The following is a 15,610-nucleotide window of genomic DNA, read 5'->3' as shown; positions in this document are numbered from 1 at the left end:
GGCCCTCACCCCCAGGCTGCCAGGAGGAGCTCTCCCAGCAGCGTGGACATGCCCCGAGTTCCAGCAGGGCCTTATGGACTATGTAGTTTTTATACACAGCCCTGCTAGATACCTTGGGGGCCACCAGGCATCGCTGTAGGGGGGCTCGTAGGCTCGCATGTGCGCTATAACCCGGGAGTACGTCACGGTCACGTGACAGGAAGAAACGACATGCTCCCGGGTTGAAGAAAAGGACTGTTTACCCTAACCCGGAAAGGAAAAGGAACTGTGGACTGTTGAACGGGAACACCTCCGGGTCAGGGTGTATAAAAGGACTCTGGGAAGCCCAGTACACTGAGCTGAGCTGGGTGGAAGGGTGGCAACGCGTCTGGGAGTATGGAGGATTATTGATTATTGTGTTTATTATTGATTTATTATTGAGTATTGTGGAGAGGAGGTTGCTTTGTGCACTTTATTATTATAATAAAATATTCATATTTGGACTTTTATCTGGTGTCTGACGTCTAGTCTGAGGGTTCAAGGGGTCACGGAGACCTTTATCTGTCACAATATATATATATATATATATATATATATATATATATATATATATATAGTGGAAAGCCAGCCCCCGGACACAGACAGACACCAGAATGTCCAAAACACACACGTTTATTTACACACAGCACCACAATGCCTTATTTACCAACAGTCTTGTCTATTTTCTTCTCTCTCTCTCTCTCTTTCTCTGTCACCTCTACTACCCTCCTCACAAGTTCCGCCTCCTTCCTCCCAGCTCCGGCTCATCTACTGGAAGGAGGCAGCCCCTTTTATAATAACCTGGAAGGGCTCCAAGTGCTCTGTCCAATGACACTTCCTGGTGTCAGATGAGCACCCGGGAGCACTCTGGGTGCCCCTGGGATTTCTTCCGGCAGCACTTCCCCGGATGTCTGTCACTATATATATACACATACACACACACACAACATGTACACACCATTCATACTACAAATACACTTTCAGAATAAAAGATTTCAGATTTGTAGTTGTAATAAATTTTCAAACCTTTCTGAAGACATGTTTTCAGTTTGTCATTATGAATTATTAAGTGTAGATGGATGAGCAAAACTGGTAAAATGATCCATTTAAAATACGTTTACAACACAATAAATCATGCATGTATCATATATACAGTATAGCACATTCATTACATAATAATTTCAGACCTGCTAGGGGAACACTGGAGAGTATTCTGGCCACACTGTCAACAAGGCAAGAAATTGCAATGGACAGGGCATCAGCCTATTGCAGGACCCAACTGTGTACACACACACACACACACACACTCATTCACACAAGTTAATTGTTGTTATCCAAATTGGCCCTTAACCTGCATATTTTTGGGAATGTGTAATGGAACCTGGATTACCTGGGCAAAAACCACAGGGAGAACATGCAGTCTTCACATGGACAATAACCTAGTGCAGTATTTAAGTATGCCAGTTGTATATAAGTTGTGTGTTTTATTTTCAATGAGTGCTTGTGATGATTTTTAATATATCATTCTAATTTCTTTGTTGTTAAATGTGAATTATTTTTATGATTTTATTTTTCATCTTACCTGAGATCTCTATTTTGTTCCTTCTATGTTTCCAGGTGATTCGTATTTTTACTTTTAGTTTTGGACACCCAGTGGACTGAAGAAGGTACCCTACAGAAGGATTACAAACAAAAGCCATTGTTATGCTTTGACTTGCCAAGTCTGGACTGCCTTCCTTATTTGTTACAATTATGTATTTAAAGCATAATGTTCATTTTCACAATGGCACAGATCCAAGTTTGCATTTTTGTGCTTAGGAACTCTGGAACAGAAGCCATTTCAGGAAGATAACTTCAGGCCTAAAATTGGAAGAACTCATTAACAAAAAGCAAGTTGTTATCTTTTTGCCTTTTACATTAAGAGGCTGCCAGCTCCTCCTGTATATCTCTTTAACTCCATAATTATAACGGCTAGATATGTGAACTTGAGGGAGGATGTCAGAAAAGTCCAATTTTATTTCTTAATCATCTCTTCCTTTTTCCTTCTTCCTTTGAAAAAGTTCAACTTGTGCCTTAAAGAGATGAATTTTTAAAATTATAATGCATACATATTTATGTACACATATAATCTGACTGTGCAGACCTATGGTATGTTCTAATGAAGGATGGACTGAAATGGTCAAACTTTAGAGTTTTGTCAGTGTAAATGGAATAATTCTTCTCAGGATGTAGGTAAATTCATGATATAGCTCTTTTTTTTCTTTAATTACACTTATTGTTTCTTGAAAATATCAAACCCACATAACTATACAAAGTGGTTAACATGTCTACATGGAGTAAAAGGACTCCTCACTTTTTCCTGCTATAACTGTTTTTTTTTTCAAAATTATTACAGTAGAATAAAATACTGTATTTTTTTATTAAAAAATGAAGTAAATTTTCATAAACTGAAGTTCCAAGAGCTAACAAAAGTCTTTGAAAAGAAAAGCTTTTTTTCATAACTTATATCCTTACAATTCATTTTATTAACTGAAAGGTTGGTGTTATGTTTGCCTTTTTGGTGGCAATGATTCATTTTCAATCTACTCATTTAAAGTTGCAGGAGAGCAAGTATGCATGTGCTAAATGCACAATGGAGAACTTGGCTTTAACAATAATGCAAGGGATGGTAAAACAGAACAGACAGGGACAATATCGGTGAATATCAGCAGTTTCTTTGTAGCCTTTGTCAATTTTTGTAAAGCATTCAACTCAGTTGAATAAACACTACAGATGTGTAATGTTTCCAAGTGAATGATCCTATAATTAATAACGGAGACTAGTAAACTCAGGATAAATGGAGATCAAGTTCAAGTTTAGTTGTTTCTGTTCGAGATAAGCAACAAAGTATGTAACTGTGCATATAAACTGAAGAACAGTTCTCTCTTGAAATTCTGAGTAGACATCTTAACAAAAACGCGACTTTCCTTTTTATACTGCATGTAATATGTCGACATTTACCCAAGGGTCACTGTGACACCTTTGGTGACACTAATAGTTTTAATCACTTATACATCAGTCTATCATATACAAAATAAGAACTTATTCTAAATTATCATCAGTTTCACGCCGCCTTTCCTGTTGAATAACAACATCTTTATGCACTGTATGAAGCATTTCCAAGTGCTACTTGGACAATCAAGAGATTTAAGCCCTCCATCTAAACCTTGGCTTGTCCTGAGTCTTTTTCCAGTAATCCAATGCTTTGGGGGCTTTGGGTCCTACTCTGAGGTCACCCCTATTACTGAGCTTATCATTCTATCATGGAAAGTACATTTGGTAACTCTGCACAGGAACATCATTTTGGCAGTTTGTACCGATGACTTAATTCTGTCAATCACTACACAGAGTTTGGAATTTATATACACATTTATTCAGTCACCAGATACCTTTATCCAAAGTGACTTACAAAGAGGTCAACATAGTAAAGTAAAGATTATGCTTAGGAACTGTTTTACAATGAGTGTTTCAGGACATAGTTACAAGCTTAATCATCAACAGTGAAGAACTAGAAGAGCACCACTCTTTAGTCAGATACTGAGACTATGTTCACATTTCTACGGTTTCATTTAAAAGCAGTGTTTTTAAATAAAAATGATCTTCGTCCACACTAGCATTTTCACATTGAAAGTATTTTTGTCCATACTAAAATGACTCAAATTCGCATATGATGTAATTTTCCTCCTACACTGGGTTGCGGCAACTACAGGGGGATAACACTGCTCTCAGTGCCAGGTAAGGTCCTTGCTAGGGTCATCTGCAATAGGATCCATGATTACTTGCTCACCAACCAGCAACCAGAGCAGTCTAGTTTTACACCTAAGAAGTTTGCCATCGACCACCTCCTGGCCCTGAGGGTTCTCATGGAGCACAATATCGGTGAATATCAGCAGAGTTTCTTTGCAGCCTTTGTCAATTTTTGTAAAGCGTTCAACTCAGTTGATCGAGCTTCCCTGTGGGACATCCTGAGACTTTGCGGGATCCCCCCCCAAGTTGCTAGATATCATGGCTGGCCTGTACACTGGTACTGTGGACAGTGCTGAGTGGAGGCAGAACCTCTGCGTTTTTCCCAGTTGATACTGGGGTTCATCAGGGGTGTGTTCTTGCTCCTACTCTGTTCAATGCTTGTATGGATTGGCTGTTGGGCAAGGTTGTGGGGTCCAGTGGCTTTGGGGCATCTGTTGGTGAAGAAAGATTCATTGATCTTGACTTTGCCAATGATACTGTCATCTTCGCTGAGTCAATGAAGGCTCTGATTGGGGCTCTCAAGAGACTGAGCGAGGAGTCTGAGTGTCTGGGCTTGCGAGTGTCCTGGATAAAAACCAAGACCCAGCCCTTTAATGACCTCTTGGACACCGCCATCGGCAATGTGTCTGTCTGTGGAGAGAGTGTTGACCATGTCAAGAGGTTTACTTACCTTGACAGTGACATTCATGTCTCTGGTGACACTTCCTATGAAGTCAGTAGACAGATTGGGAGTGCATGGAGATCATGAGGTCGCTGTAAAGGGATGTGTGGCGCTCCCAATATCTATGCAAAATGACAAAGGTCCAAGTCTTTAGAGTCCTGGTTCTTCCTGTCTTGCTATATGGTTGCGAGACATGTTCGCTATCCAGTGACCTGAGACTAAGACTGGACTCCTTTGGTACTGTGTCTCTTCGGAGAATCCTTGGGTCCCGCTGCTTTGGCTTTGTGTCAAATGAGTGGTTCCTCATGGAGTCCAGAATGAAGCACATTACCTGCATAGTTAGGTAGCATCAGTTACGGCACGATTCCCAAAGAGTGATCCGACTCACAGAATCTCATTGTTGAGGACCCAAGTGGCTGGATTAGGCCAAGGGGACGCCCATGTAACACCTGGCTGCAGCAGGTAGAGGGTCATTTCTGGAGGGTGGAACTGGACTGCGTGTCTGCCTGGGAGGTTGCCAACCAGGATCCTGAGCTGTTTCATCATGTGGTGGATGTGGCAATGCACTGTACTAGTGCATGCTCCTCAACTTGACCTGACCTGATTGACCATATACACAGCATAGACATCTTTAACTAGGTATACACTGTGTGATTTTGCCATTATTTTAGCCCAGATTTGCAGTCACAAAACAAATTTCAGCTTCATTAGCCATCATTTCACATGCAGAGTGGTTGTGATCCCTGAGTGCATCTTAAGATTGGGCTGTCGCACGAACGAAAGAATTTCTGTCATATCAGAAATTTCTGTCTGCTGTCTTCTACTGTGAACAGTCCCACAAACTGATTTTCTGACGTTGGCATCAAATTCCCCAAAACTCTTTGAGCAGTGACCATTTTGATTGTGCATTATGCGCATAAGAATAATAATAACTCATTACATGTATATAGCGCTTTTCTCAGTACTCAAAGCGCTATCCGCACAGGGAGGAACCGGGAAGAGAACCCACAATCTTCCAGTCGCATATAGCCTGAGCATCCACAACATGGCATGTCGTTCGGATCTATCATGCTGTTGCAATTTAAGCACATATAAGTCTGGTGATGCAATCATGCAATGTGACTAGATTCTTGACCACAATCTCTGAAAATCGTCCAAAGCACAATTTAGATGCATACAAGTAAGTAACACAACAGGGCTATGGAAAGCAACTCTTCTATGCCTGCTATGTTGGAAAATGTTTGCCTTTCTGAAGGGTGACCAATCAGGGAATAAGACGTTGTAATGAGCAGGGATAATGATTGTAATTATTGGTAAAGCCACACAAGAACCATGAACCAATAAGAGCATGATTTAGTCTTCATTTACAGAAACCTGTTTTAACCCATCCATATTGTTACGCCGCACTGGTGTTTTCAGAAGTATTCATTTTCATGGTTTGAAAATGCTGGTGTAATGAGGAAAAAGGCAAAAACTGAGACAAATGTCTACTTGTTTAAACAAAACCTTAGTAGTGTGAACGAGGCCCAAGAACGTATCTTAAACACCATTCAAATGGTACTTAAATACAGTTAGGGAGTCAGTAGATCAGATGGAGATGGGTAGCTCATTCTGTCAGCTGGGAGACAGACATTAAAAGAGTCTATAGTGAGATCTGATGCTACATACAGTAGAGGTGGTATCATCAGATGCTGTCAATTAGCAGATCTGAGTTGGTAAGAAGTAGCATAGGACTTTATGCATTCCTCCATATACTGTTCATGGATGCCAATCTATTGACTGTTTTGTAGGCAAGCATCAAGGATTTAAACTTAATGCACACTTCTAAAGAGAGCCAGTGTAGTGACCTAAAAAGAGGACAGACATGTGCCCATCTGGACGGACTGAACACAAGACATGCCACTGCATTTTGAATCATCTGCAGTAGCTTTTTAGCACATGCAGATACTCCTGCCAGTAAGAAGCTGCAATAGTCTAGGTGCGACAAGTCGGAGGCCTGGACAAGAAAATGTGCTGCATGTCCTGTCAGATATGGTCTGATCTTGCAGATGTTATACAGATTGAGTCTGCATGAAAAAGAGAAATGAACAGCATGGTCAGATACAACGTCTCCAAAAACTGCTGCTGCAACAATTCTATCTTCATGCATAATAACGAACCTGAGGTGCTTTGACTCCTTTACTTGTAGTAGTTGGCTACCCTTTCCCTATTAGGGAACAAGCAGTCTTTTCTGGGAGAAGACAGTGGCTTCAGATTTTGAAGTGCTAATTCTCTGACTGAATCCCAAATAGATGCAACCTGTTCAAGTGTGCATAATAAACATAAACAGAAGACATACAGAAATTACTTTACTAGACCTTCCTACAAGCTTATATTGCCTTATAGAAATAACTAACCATCTTACTGTTTAGGTGGCATTTCTCTCTCTACTGACCTTGGGTCTGCCCTACCTCATGTTTCCTCTATTCGTTTAAGCAAAAAGAATCCTTTTGTAGCCCTTCCACGTGCCTGGCAACAGTATTAAAAAATTTTAAAGTAACTTAGTTACATTGCTCATTTCTCACAAAATGTAACTACAGTTAATATGTTATATAATTACTTAAGTTATAAAATGTAATGCATTACAAACATTGTGTTACTATTGTGTTACCTTTTCTTTTTTTGTATGAAAAACTGCACATTTCACTGGACAGTATATGTTATTAAATCCTCAGTCCATATGAAATTTCCCAGAACACAACCAAAAGTGACAATTGTTTTGTGTTTTATTTACTTAGTTTTGTTCTTGTTCAGCATAAAGTAGAGATATAAAACCCATAGTAAATATACTTGTGTACTTATTTCTGTATTAATTCATTTGTAAAATCTATACTTGGATTTTACCTGAGAACATGTCACAACACTCACTTCTTTAGGGAGAGATATGTGCTGACCAGCTCACAAATCTCATGCCAGTACATCCATACTTCTCCCCTTTCTGGTCTACTATTTAATACAACAAATCATCTTCTAAGGTGAGATATGACCACTGCGGTATGCAGGCAAACTCGTAATGGCTGAAAACTGAATTTACCACATTATGGGTATGCTAAAGAGAAATCGTTGTTCCATTGCTCCTGTTTAAACAAAGCAACGAGCTTCCTAAATTGGACTTGCAGAATTTGTAGGGAGTTGTGATTTTGGAGGTACTTCCTGGGGTACCGCACTGCCCAATCCCTTGAGGTCTGCTTGCCCGTGTAACACTCAGTCCATGGAGTGGAGTGTTGGTAGGGTTATTTAACCAGTCATGTCCCAGTATGACAGCATTTGAAGGACTGCTCAGAACAGCCACCCACATGCTTTGGAGAATGCTCAGAAAATTAAGGACACAGATGTTAGTATGACAGATGCATTTTTCTCCACAAATACCGGTGTTGCTGGTCTTTTTATCATCATAATGTTACAGGGGAACAAAACAGCAAGCAACAATAATAATGTTGCTCCCAGAGTCAATGAGAGCAAGCAGTTTATAGAAATTGACTATGACCACACCTATGAAGGGGAGAAGAGGACAGAAAGAGGGGTTAGAGAGTGATGGACAACATCACCTCTTCTGTTGATCCAGCCACACCACATTGGTTCCTCAATTCAGGAAGATGTGCTCAGCCTTTATCAGCCTGTACCTTTCTATGGATTCCCTGCTTCAGTTCATGGCAGGGTTATCCAATTTAGACAGTCGGGTTGGTTTGGCCCATGTTCAGTTGTCGGGGTGTTCCATTAGGTGGGCTACCTGATGTTTTCAAGCAGACCCTCCATATTCTTCCAGGACACCCTTCTGATTTGTTGCCCAAGTTCTTAGAGAAATGTCTGTATGAGGTAGTCACAGGCAACCACCTTGACAATGCTTTCGCTACTGTGTCCTCTCGGCTGAAGCCACTTGGTTAGACACTCAGGGTCAACTTACCGGATTTCGCACTTTCTTTCACTCTGCTTCAAGCTCATACTGTTCCACATGTTTTATTGTTTTATTTTTTGACAACAGAATATTCTGCAGCCATTCATTCATCAAGGCTGCAGTATGCCTTCAGGACCTCCCTAGTGAGGAAGAGGCAAGGATGTTAACCCATTCTTTCTGTGGCCAGTAATGTTGATGGCAGCCCTTTCAGCAACCAAAAAAAAAAGGTTCAAGGTCAGTGTGTGGTCATAGGAGTAGTAGTACCTAGGCCTTATTGATGAGTAATGTGTCTTTGGCAGTATGTTGTGCCTCAGCCTCAATGAAGTTGGTCTGCTGTGCCGCTACTTGTACCTCAAGCTGGTGAACCTGTTCATTGAGTTTTTGAATGATGGTAGGTATGTCTTGCTGAGCTGGCTGAGCAAATCCTGCCGACTACACCATTGTGAAGAAAAAAGAGACAGTTCAGAGGGAAGTGATGGTGTCCCAGTGAGATCCGTCCTTAATAATGACAATGTTAAATCACAAAAAGAGAAAAGAAAAAAAAATGAATGTCTAATTGTTAACAATAGTCATTGATGTGCTTCTGTGGACCAGTTTGGGTCCAGCTCTTGCTGTCCTTGAAATGACCACCAACTTCCAGCTCAGTTAATTTTTTTTATAGCTGGGTGACCAAAAAGCTGTGTAAGGTGTGGTTTAGGTTGCATGGTAAACAGATACTGTAAAAGTACCAAAAAACCCAAAGATTAAAACAGTAATGTACCAGAATGTCTGGATTTTCAGTGCTAAAAATAAACGTCAGCTTTCCTCTCAACCCGATCCCCAGTCAACAGTCACTATTACAATTGTGGAAAAACACCCATCTTGAAACTAAACTGCATGCCTTGTTGTAATCAAAACTATACAGGGGCTCCGAAACTCCTCTTCCATTGCTTCAGTGATCAGGACTGTCAAAAAACAGGGCCTGTTAAAGTCCATTGAGGCATTCCTTGTGTGGTTTTGGGCTATACAAGTTGCTATTGTGTTAGGTTAGAGCCATTTTTGATATACAGTATATGTGTTCTTTTGTGAAATCTAATGTTTTGAAGCTCCACGTGTAAACTCTAAAAGGTATTTTAATGTTAACTGATACGTGTGCCTTTTGATTGCACTGGGCTGGACATTCTTTGCAGGTGCACTTATTTGTAACCACTCTGGTTTATTGAGACAAATGTTACTGGATTAGATTTAAAGTGTAAATTGTTAATAAATCTGAACTAAGCTAAATTCTCTGAGTTGCAATAAACCCTTTATATAGAGAAATGTGGTAGGCAAATTTTTGATATGCCAGGGTCGAATATGTAATGATTTCCTGCAAAGGTCAACAATTAACATTAAAGGGACATTTTGTTTTCTTATATTCATTAAATATAAGAAAAATGTAAAGAATAAATATGAATTGTTACCCTAATTAGGAAGAATTGCATTTGGTGAAGAAACAGTAATAAGAATAAAAATTCAAACCTAAAAAAACAATAAAGAGATGGATTTTGTATGGCTGAGTTAGTGACTGAAACAACGGAGTATTAGATGGACTATGCATACCTTTGTGTATCCCAGAGTTAAAACAGTGAATTCATTTGTGAAGATGTTGATAAAAAGAAAAGGTAGCTGTACATCTTTGTTAATGAGACTGATGTAGGATGCTTCATCTATCCAGATTTATAACTAAACAAATCTAAATCATATTATGTGATATCTTCTACTGTTAAATTCTACTCCATACTTGTAAAATGTTTATTTTTATATTGTATTGAGGATTTGTTTTGTTCTGTGTATTGTATTGCATTGACCCCCTTCTTTTTGACACCCACTGCACGCCCAACCTACCTGGAAAGGGGTCTCTTTTTGAACTGCCTTTCCCAAGGTTTCGTCCATCTTTTCCCTACAAGGGAAGTTTTTTGGGAGTTTTTCCTTGTCTTCTTAGAGAGTCAAAGCTGGGGGGCTGTCAAGAGGCGAGGCCTGTTAAAGCCCATTGTGGCACTTCTTGTGTGATTTTGGGCTATACAAAAATAAATTGTATTGTATTGTATAATTGAGAATGTTCTCAAGATGCAGGAGGATGGAATTCATTCATGATTACAAATGTTTTTATTCTGGAGAAGGAAAGTTAATATTATGATTGTATATGCTCTTACAAGGTTTTGATTAGTATGCAATATACAGGGTGGTCCAGATCTAACTATGCAACTTTTAATGCAATGCAATGCAATAATTGCATAGTTAGATCTGGACCACCCTATATTTATCAGTCAGTCAGTCATCGTCCAACCCACTATATCCTAACACAGGGTCATTGGGGTCTGCTGGAGCCAGTCCCAGCCAGCACAGGGTGCAAGGCAGGAACAAACTCTTGGCAGGGTGCCAGCCCACTGCAGTGCAAACACACACACACCAAACACACACTAGGGACAATTTAGGATCGCCAATGCACCTAACCTGCATGTCTTTGGACTGTGGGAGGAAACTGGAGCACCCTGAGGAAACCCACACAGACACGGGGAACAACATGCAAACTCCACACAGGGAGGACCTGAGAAGCAAACCCGGGGATCCTTACTGCAAGGCAGCAGCACTACCCACTGCGCCACCATGCTGCTCCACAATAGTAATTATTAATAATTTTTTAAATTTATTCAGGTGCAATGATATTTACCATTTAGAACTGTTCTATTTTGTATAGAGTGAAAGTACACAATTTCACACAAAAACAGAGTGATTGAAAAAGATATACACTACAATTGAAAGAAAAATGTTTACAAATAAAATAAGTTACTGCCGCAAAATGATACTTATTTATATTTTGGCAGGCATTGTAACAGTAAAGTAATATACTCGCATATTAGAACTATTGAATATTATACTATACAAATGCATACTGTAGGAAATAAAGTATTAACACTCACCAAAAATAAGAAAACAAACATTTTTCCACAGCATTTACAGCTATTTAGATTACATATATAATTTTTTATATGTGCAAAAAGTAACAACATCACCATAATATAAGTCTTTCAGATAATGAAGATATAATTCATTGATGTGATGTGTACTTATTTATAAATAATAATGCAAAAGAAATTTATGAATTATTTATTTTTTATATATTTTTAAAAATAGAATACATGGCCCCAAATAAAACTTGATTTCTTTTTCTGTTCTTCTTCTCAATTCTAAACATTCCAACATTGCTGGCTGCAATTTAGTTTTTTCAAAAGTGTTGCATTTATCCCGCACATCTTGGTGCCCTGCCACCTTTGTGTCTGACTGTTTGAGACCTTATTTCATCCAGCCTCTGATTTAGACTTTTATTATTTGTCTTTTTGCAATTTTTTCTCTCTGTAGCTCAATGTGAATTCAGTTAATTCAATAACTCTGTGAAACAACAATTGAAGTGTTTTATGAAACTGCGACAATGAAACTTCCCAAGAAACTGAAAAAAGATAACCTGTGACGTAGGTGTTAAATTTGAGAATGAGTTGGTGGAAAATATGTGCTAGATTCTTCTCTTAAATTTTGGAATTGTATTTATTTTAAAAGATTCAGATGTGCATCCAAGGGGAACTGGCATGACACCAAGGTTGAGAAAGCAATGCCAAGACTCATTGTGCTGAAGGTGTCTCAGTAGTAGCATTGTACCCAAAACACATGAGGAAAAATGGAAAGAATGCTTTATACATTTCTCAGATGTCATTTTAGCATTGAAATTAACTTATTTGCATGCCTCAAGGGAAAGATAGGACCTTTCTGTTCAGAGGTGGGCTAAAGTATTGGAAAGGAATAATCACTGGTTACCAGGGCATCACATAAAATAGATTAAGGGAGTGGGGGTTGATGGGAGTTAAGACAGGCCTAGTTTAAAAGATCATGTAAGGTATTAACAACAACATTTATTTATATACTGTGGCACATTTTCATACAAACGATGTAATCCTTTACAAGTAATCTCAATCTATTTGCAATCCTACATACTAACTACCGCAGTAGCACACTTTCTCACTTCACCGTGTCCCACATTTCCACATCAATCTTCTGATGGTAACAAAACTGATCCATTAACTGCCATTAATGAAATGAAGTGTCATGAATTCACTGCCAGGTATTTATTTATTAATGCATTAAGAAATTGGTGCACCGTATAACTTTTTATTTTTAGGCTGAAGAAATGTATTAAGTTGGAAAATTACTGATGCTCGCTCTACCTTATTCTGCTAATTACTAAAGGTTTGCCACAGGGTTAAATACTTGCTCCACCATATATTAATAGTATTATTTCATCTGTAACTCATCTTTATGCAGATGATGTGGTTTTTTAAAGTCTTTTGAATTAACGTCAAATAGATTAAAGTGCTACACAACATGAACCGGGTCAGCTCTTATTTTATCCATTTTTCTCTATATATAGTTCAAAGATATCACTTTGGATTTCACAAATTTGAGTTGAGTGCATATTCTCAAAGCAGCATATAGCATTAAGTTACACAACATGCGGAAATGAATGTTGTGAATAGGTAGATAGTAATAAATTTAGACATCCCTTTTAAATAATACAGAATTTAAGGCTAGTGCAGATGTGTGTATTTATAACAGTATTACTGCATTTATTTTCATCTACATTTTGGGATGCATGCACCTGTGTCATTTCCTCCATGTTCATCGCTCTGTAAACTTTAGATATTTTTGCCATTCATTTATCATCACATGCCTAATCATATGTTTCTTGGTCTTATTCAACCTCAAGAGCAAAAGTTAAAGTACAGAAAAGCAAGGGAAACTGATTCCCAATGAACACTCAGTGGCCAACAAAGGTTAAAAAATGTTTTAAAAAATGTTTCACTGCATCATACTGGTGAACTACACCACACACCGACACAAACAATACCTTGCTTTCAAGAGATGGGTGTCTACTACAAACTCCTAGTGATCACATTGTTACAGTATGTAAGGTTGACTTTTAAGCTGGTATGAATACATGGGTTGCATCACAAACCATCAACAAAAAAAAAGAAAAAATCATAGTAATTATTCTGTAAAAGGAATACCCAAGAGTTATACATTAATCGAAAGGTGCTGACAAGTAGATTTAATGCATTGAACCCTCAACTGAGCAAATGTCCACCATTGGCCAAAAACCAGAGAAACCGTCACATTTTTGCAAGCTCTTGCATGTAACTTCACAAAACAACAGCTAAAAACTACAAGTGATATATCAGTACTTACAGCAGCTTCTCCTTATCCAAGCAAGCCCAAATACATCACTGTGTGATGTACCAATACTTAGAAATATTCTTCAAACCAGGAGCAGGGTGGTCATGCTTGGTACCAACCATCTGGCGTTCCTGGCTGTTGCACAGTGGGTCATACCATCTCAAACTTCACACCACTGGAGAGCTGACACAGTGACATTTCCAACAACATGTAACACAGCCATGTTTGAACAAACGGAGTAGTCTAGGCTTGCATAATGAAGCTCTCATCTCACTGTGCACATCTGAATTTTCATGTGTTCTCATATATAACTTCACAAAACAACAAAGAATACAGTAATCCCTCGCTATATTGCGCTTCGCCTTTCGCGGCTTCACTCCATCGCGGATTTTATATGTAAGCATATTTAAATATATATCGCGGATTTTTTGCTGGTTCGCGGATTTCTGCAGACAATGGGTCTTTTAATTTCTGGTACATGCTTCCTCAGTTGGTTTGCCCAGTTGATTTCATACAAGGGACACTATTGGCAGATGGCTGAGAGGTTACCCAGCTTACTTTTCTCTCTGTCTTGCGCTGACTTTCTCTGATCCTGACGTAGGGGGATTGAGCAGGGGGGCTGTTCGCACACCTAGACGATACGGACGCTTGTCTAAAAATGCTGAAAGATTATCTTCACGTTGCTATCTTTTGTGCAGCTGCTTCCTGAAACGACATGCTGCACAGTGCTTCGCATACTTAAAAGCTCGAAGGGCACGTATTGATTTTTGATTGAAAAACAAACTCTGTCTCTCTCTCTCTCTCTCTCTCCCTGCTCCTGACGGAGGGGGTGTGAGCTGCCGCCTTCAACAGCTTTGTGCCGCGGTGCTTCGCATACTTAAAAGCAAACAGCCCTATTGATTTGTTTGCTTTTCTCTATCTCTGTGACATGATCTGCTCCTGACGCACACTCCTTTGAAGAGGAAGATATGTTTGCATTCTTTTAATTGTGAGACGGAACTGTCATCTCTGTCTTGTCATGGAGCACAGTTTAAACTTTTGAAAAAGAGAGAAATGTTTGTTTGCAGTGTTTGAATAACGTTCCTGTCTCTCTACAACCTCCTGTGTTTCTGCGCAAATCTGTGACCCAAGCATGACAATATAAAAATAACCATATAAACATATGGTTTCTACTTCGCGGATTTTCTTATTTCGCGGGTGGCTCTGGAACGCAACCCCCGCGATGGAGGAGGGATTACTGTATATACAATTTATGTATTATAATTTACAGCAGATTCTCCTGAAAAAAGGAGACAACCATGTTTTTCTGTGGTGAACCAATTGTGAGTAATCCCTAGACTGGAGCCAGCTCTGTTGTGGTTCTGGGCAGGTGTCTCTGGCTCAGTGGGTCAGGCCATCACAATCTTCACAGAATTGAAGAGCAGCAACTGAGACATTTCCAATGATAGATAACATTTCCACATCTGAAAAAACATGACAGTGGCACAGGTGAACAAAATAAACGAAAATGTGTGATTTGTGTGTTTGTGTGTGTGTGTATGTGAGAAATTATTTATATTTTATATCACTTAATATAAAATGTATATTATTTAATTTAATATTTTGGGTATCTCTGCCTGGTTAGGTTCTAGGGGTCGGGGAAGTATGGAATGTGAATGCCAGACGAATGGCATCATCAACACCATTTTAGGAATATCACACAATATAAGTTATCTCTTGGCTTGCTAATTTGTCACAGCTTTTATGACCACTGAACACCCTGTTTGAACATAAATATTTACCAGTCCATGCTCCGGCAGTCACTGATTCTCACTCAATGAGACTGTGTCCGGAACAAAGATGTCCGCAAACAGATGGAAGTTGCACCAATAGTCGAAAAGATGCGGGAGGCAAGACTACAGTGGTATAGCCATGTGATTCATAGCAACAAGGATTCTGTTGCAAGAATGGCTCTGCTCGTTTACCCC

The 15,610-nt window shown here is 39.2% G+C and overlaps 1 protein-coding gene across 2 annotated transcripts in view; it reads left to right on the top strand.

The window, feature by feature from the left end:
• Positions 1 to 7,282, top strand: part of LOC114659314 (collagen alpha-1(XIV) chain) — a 306,226-nt gene extending 298,944 nt beyond the window's left edge. For both annotated transcript variants that reach the window (XM_051932843.1, XM_028811737.2), the window contains one exon: positions 1,636 to 7,282. In XM_051932843.1, the coding sequence (XP_051788803.1) occupies positions 1,636 to 1,658 (23 nt within the window). In that variant the 3' untranslated portion in view covers positions 1,659 to 7,282. The remainder of the gene's footprint in view (positions 1 to 1,635) is intronic.
• Positions 7,283 to 15,610: the final 8,328 nt, after the last annotated feature.

The sequence above is a fragment of the Erpetoichthys calabaricus genome, chromosome 10, assembly GCF_900747795.2.
Source record: "Erpetoichthys calabaricus chromosome 10, fErpCal1.3, whole genome shotgun sequence".
Taxonomy (NCBI): domain Eukaryota; kingdom Metazoa; phylum Chordata; class Cladistia; order Polypteriformes; family Polypteridae; genus Erpetoichthys; species Erpetoichthys calabaricus.
The sequence above is the reverse complement of the archived record's forward strand: the minus strand, read 5'-3'. Positions and strand labels throughout refer to the sequence as shown.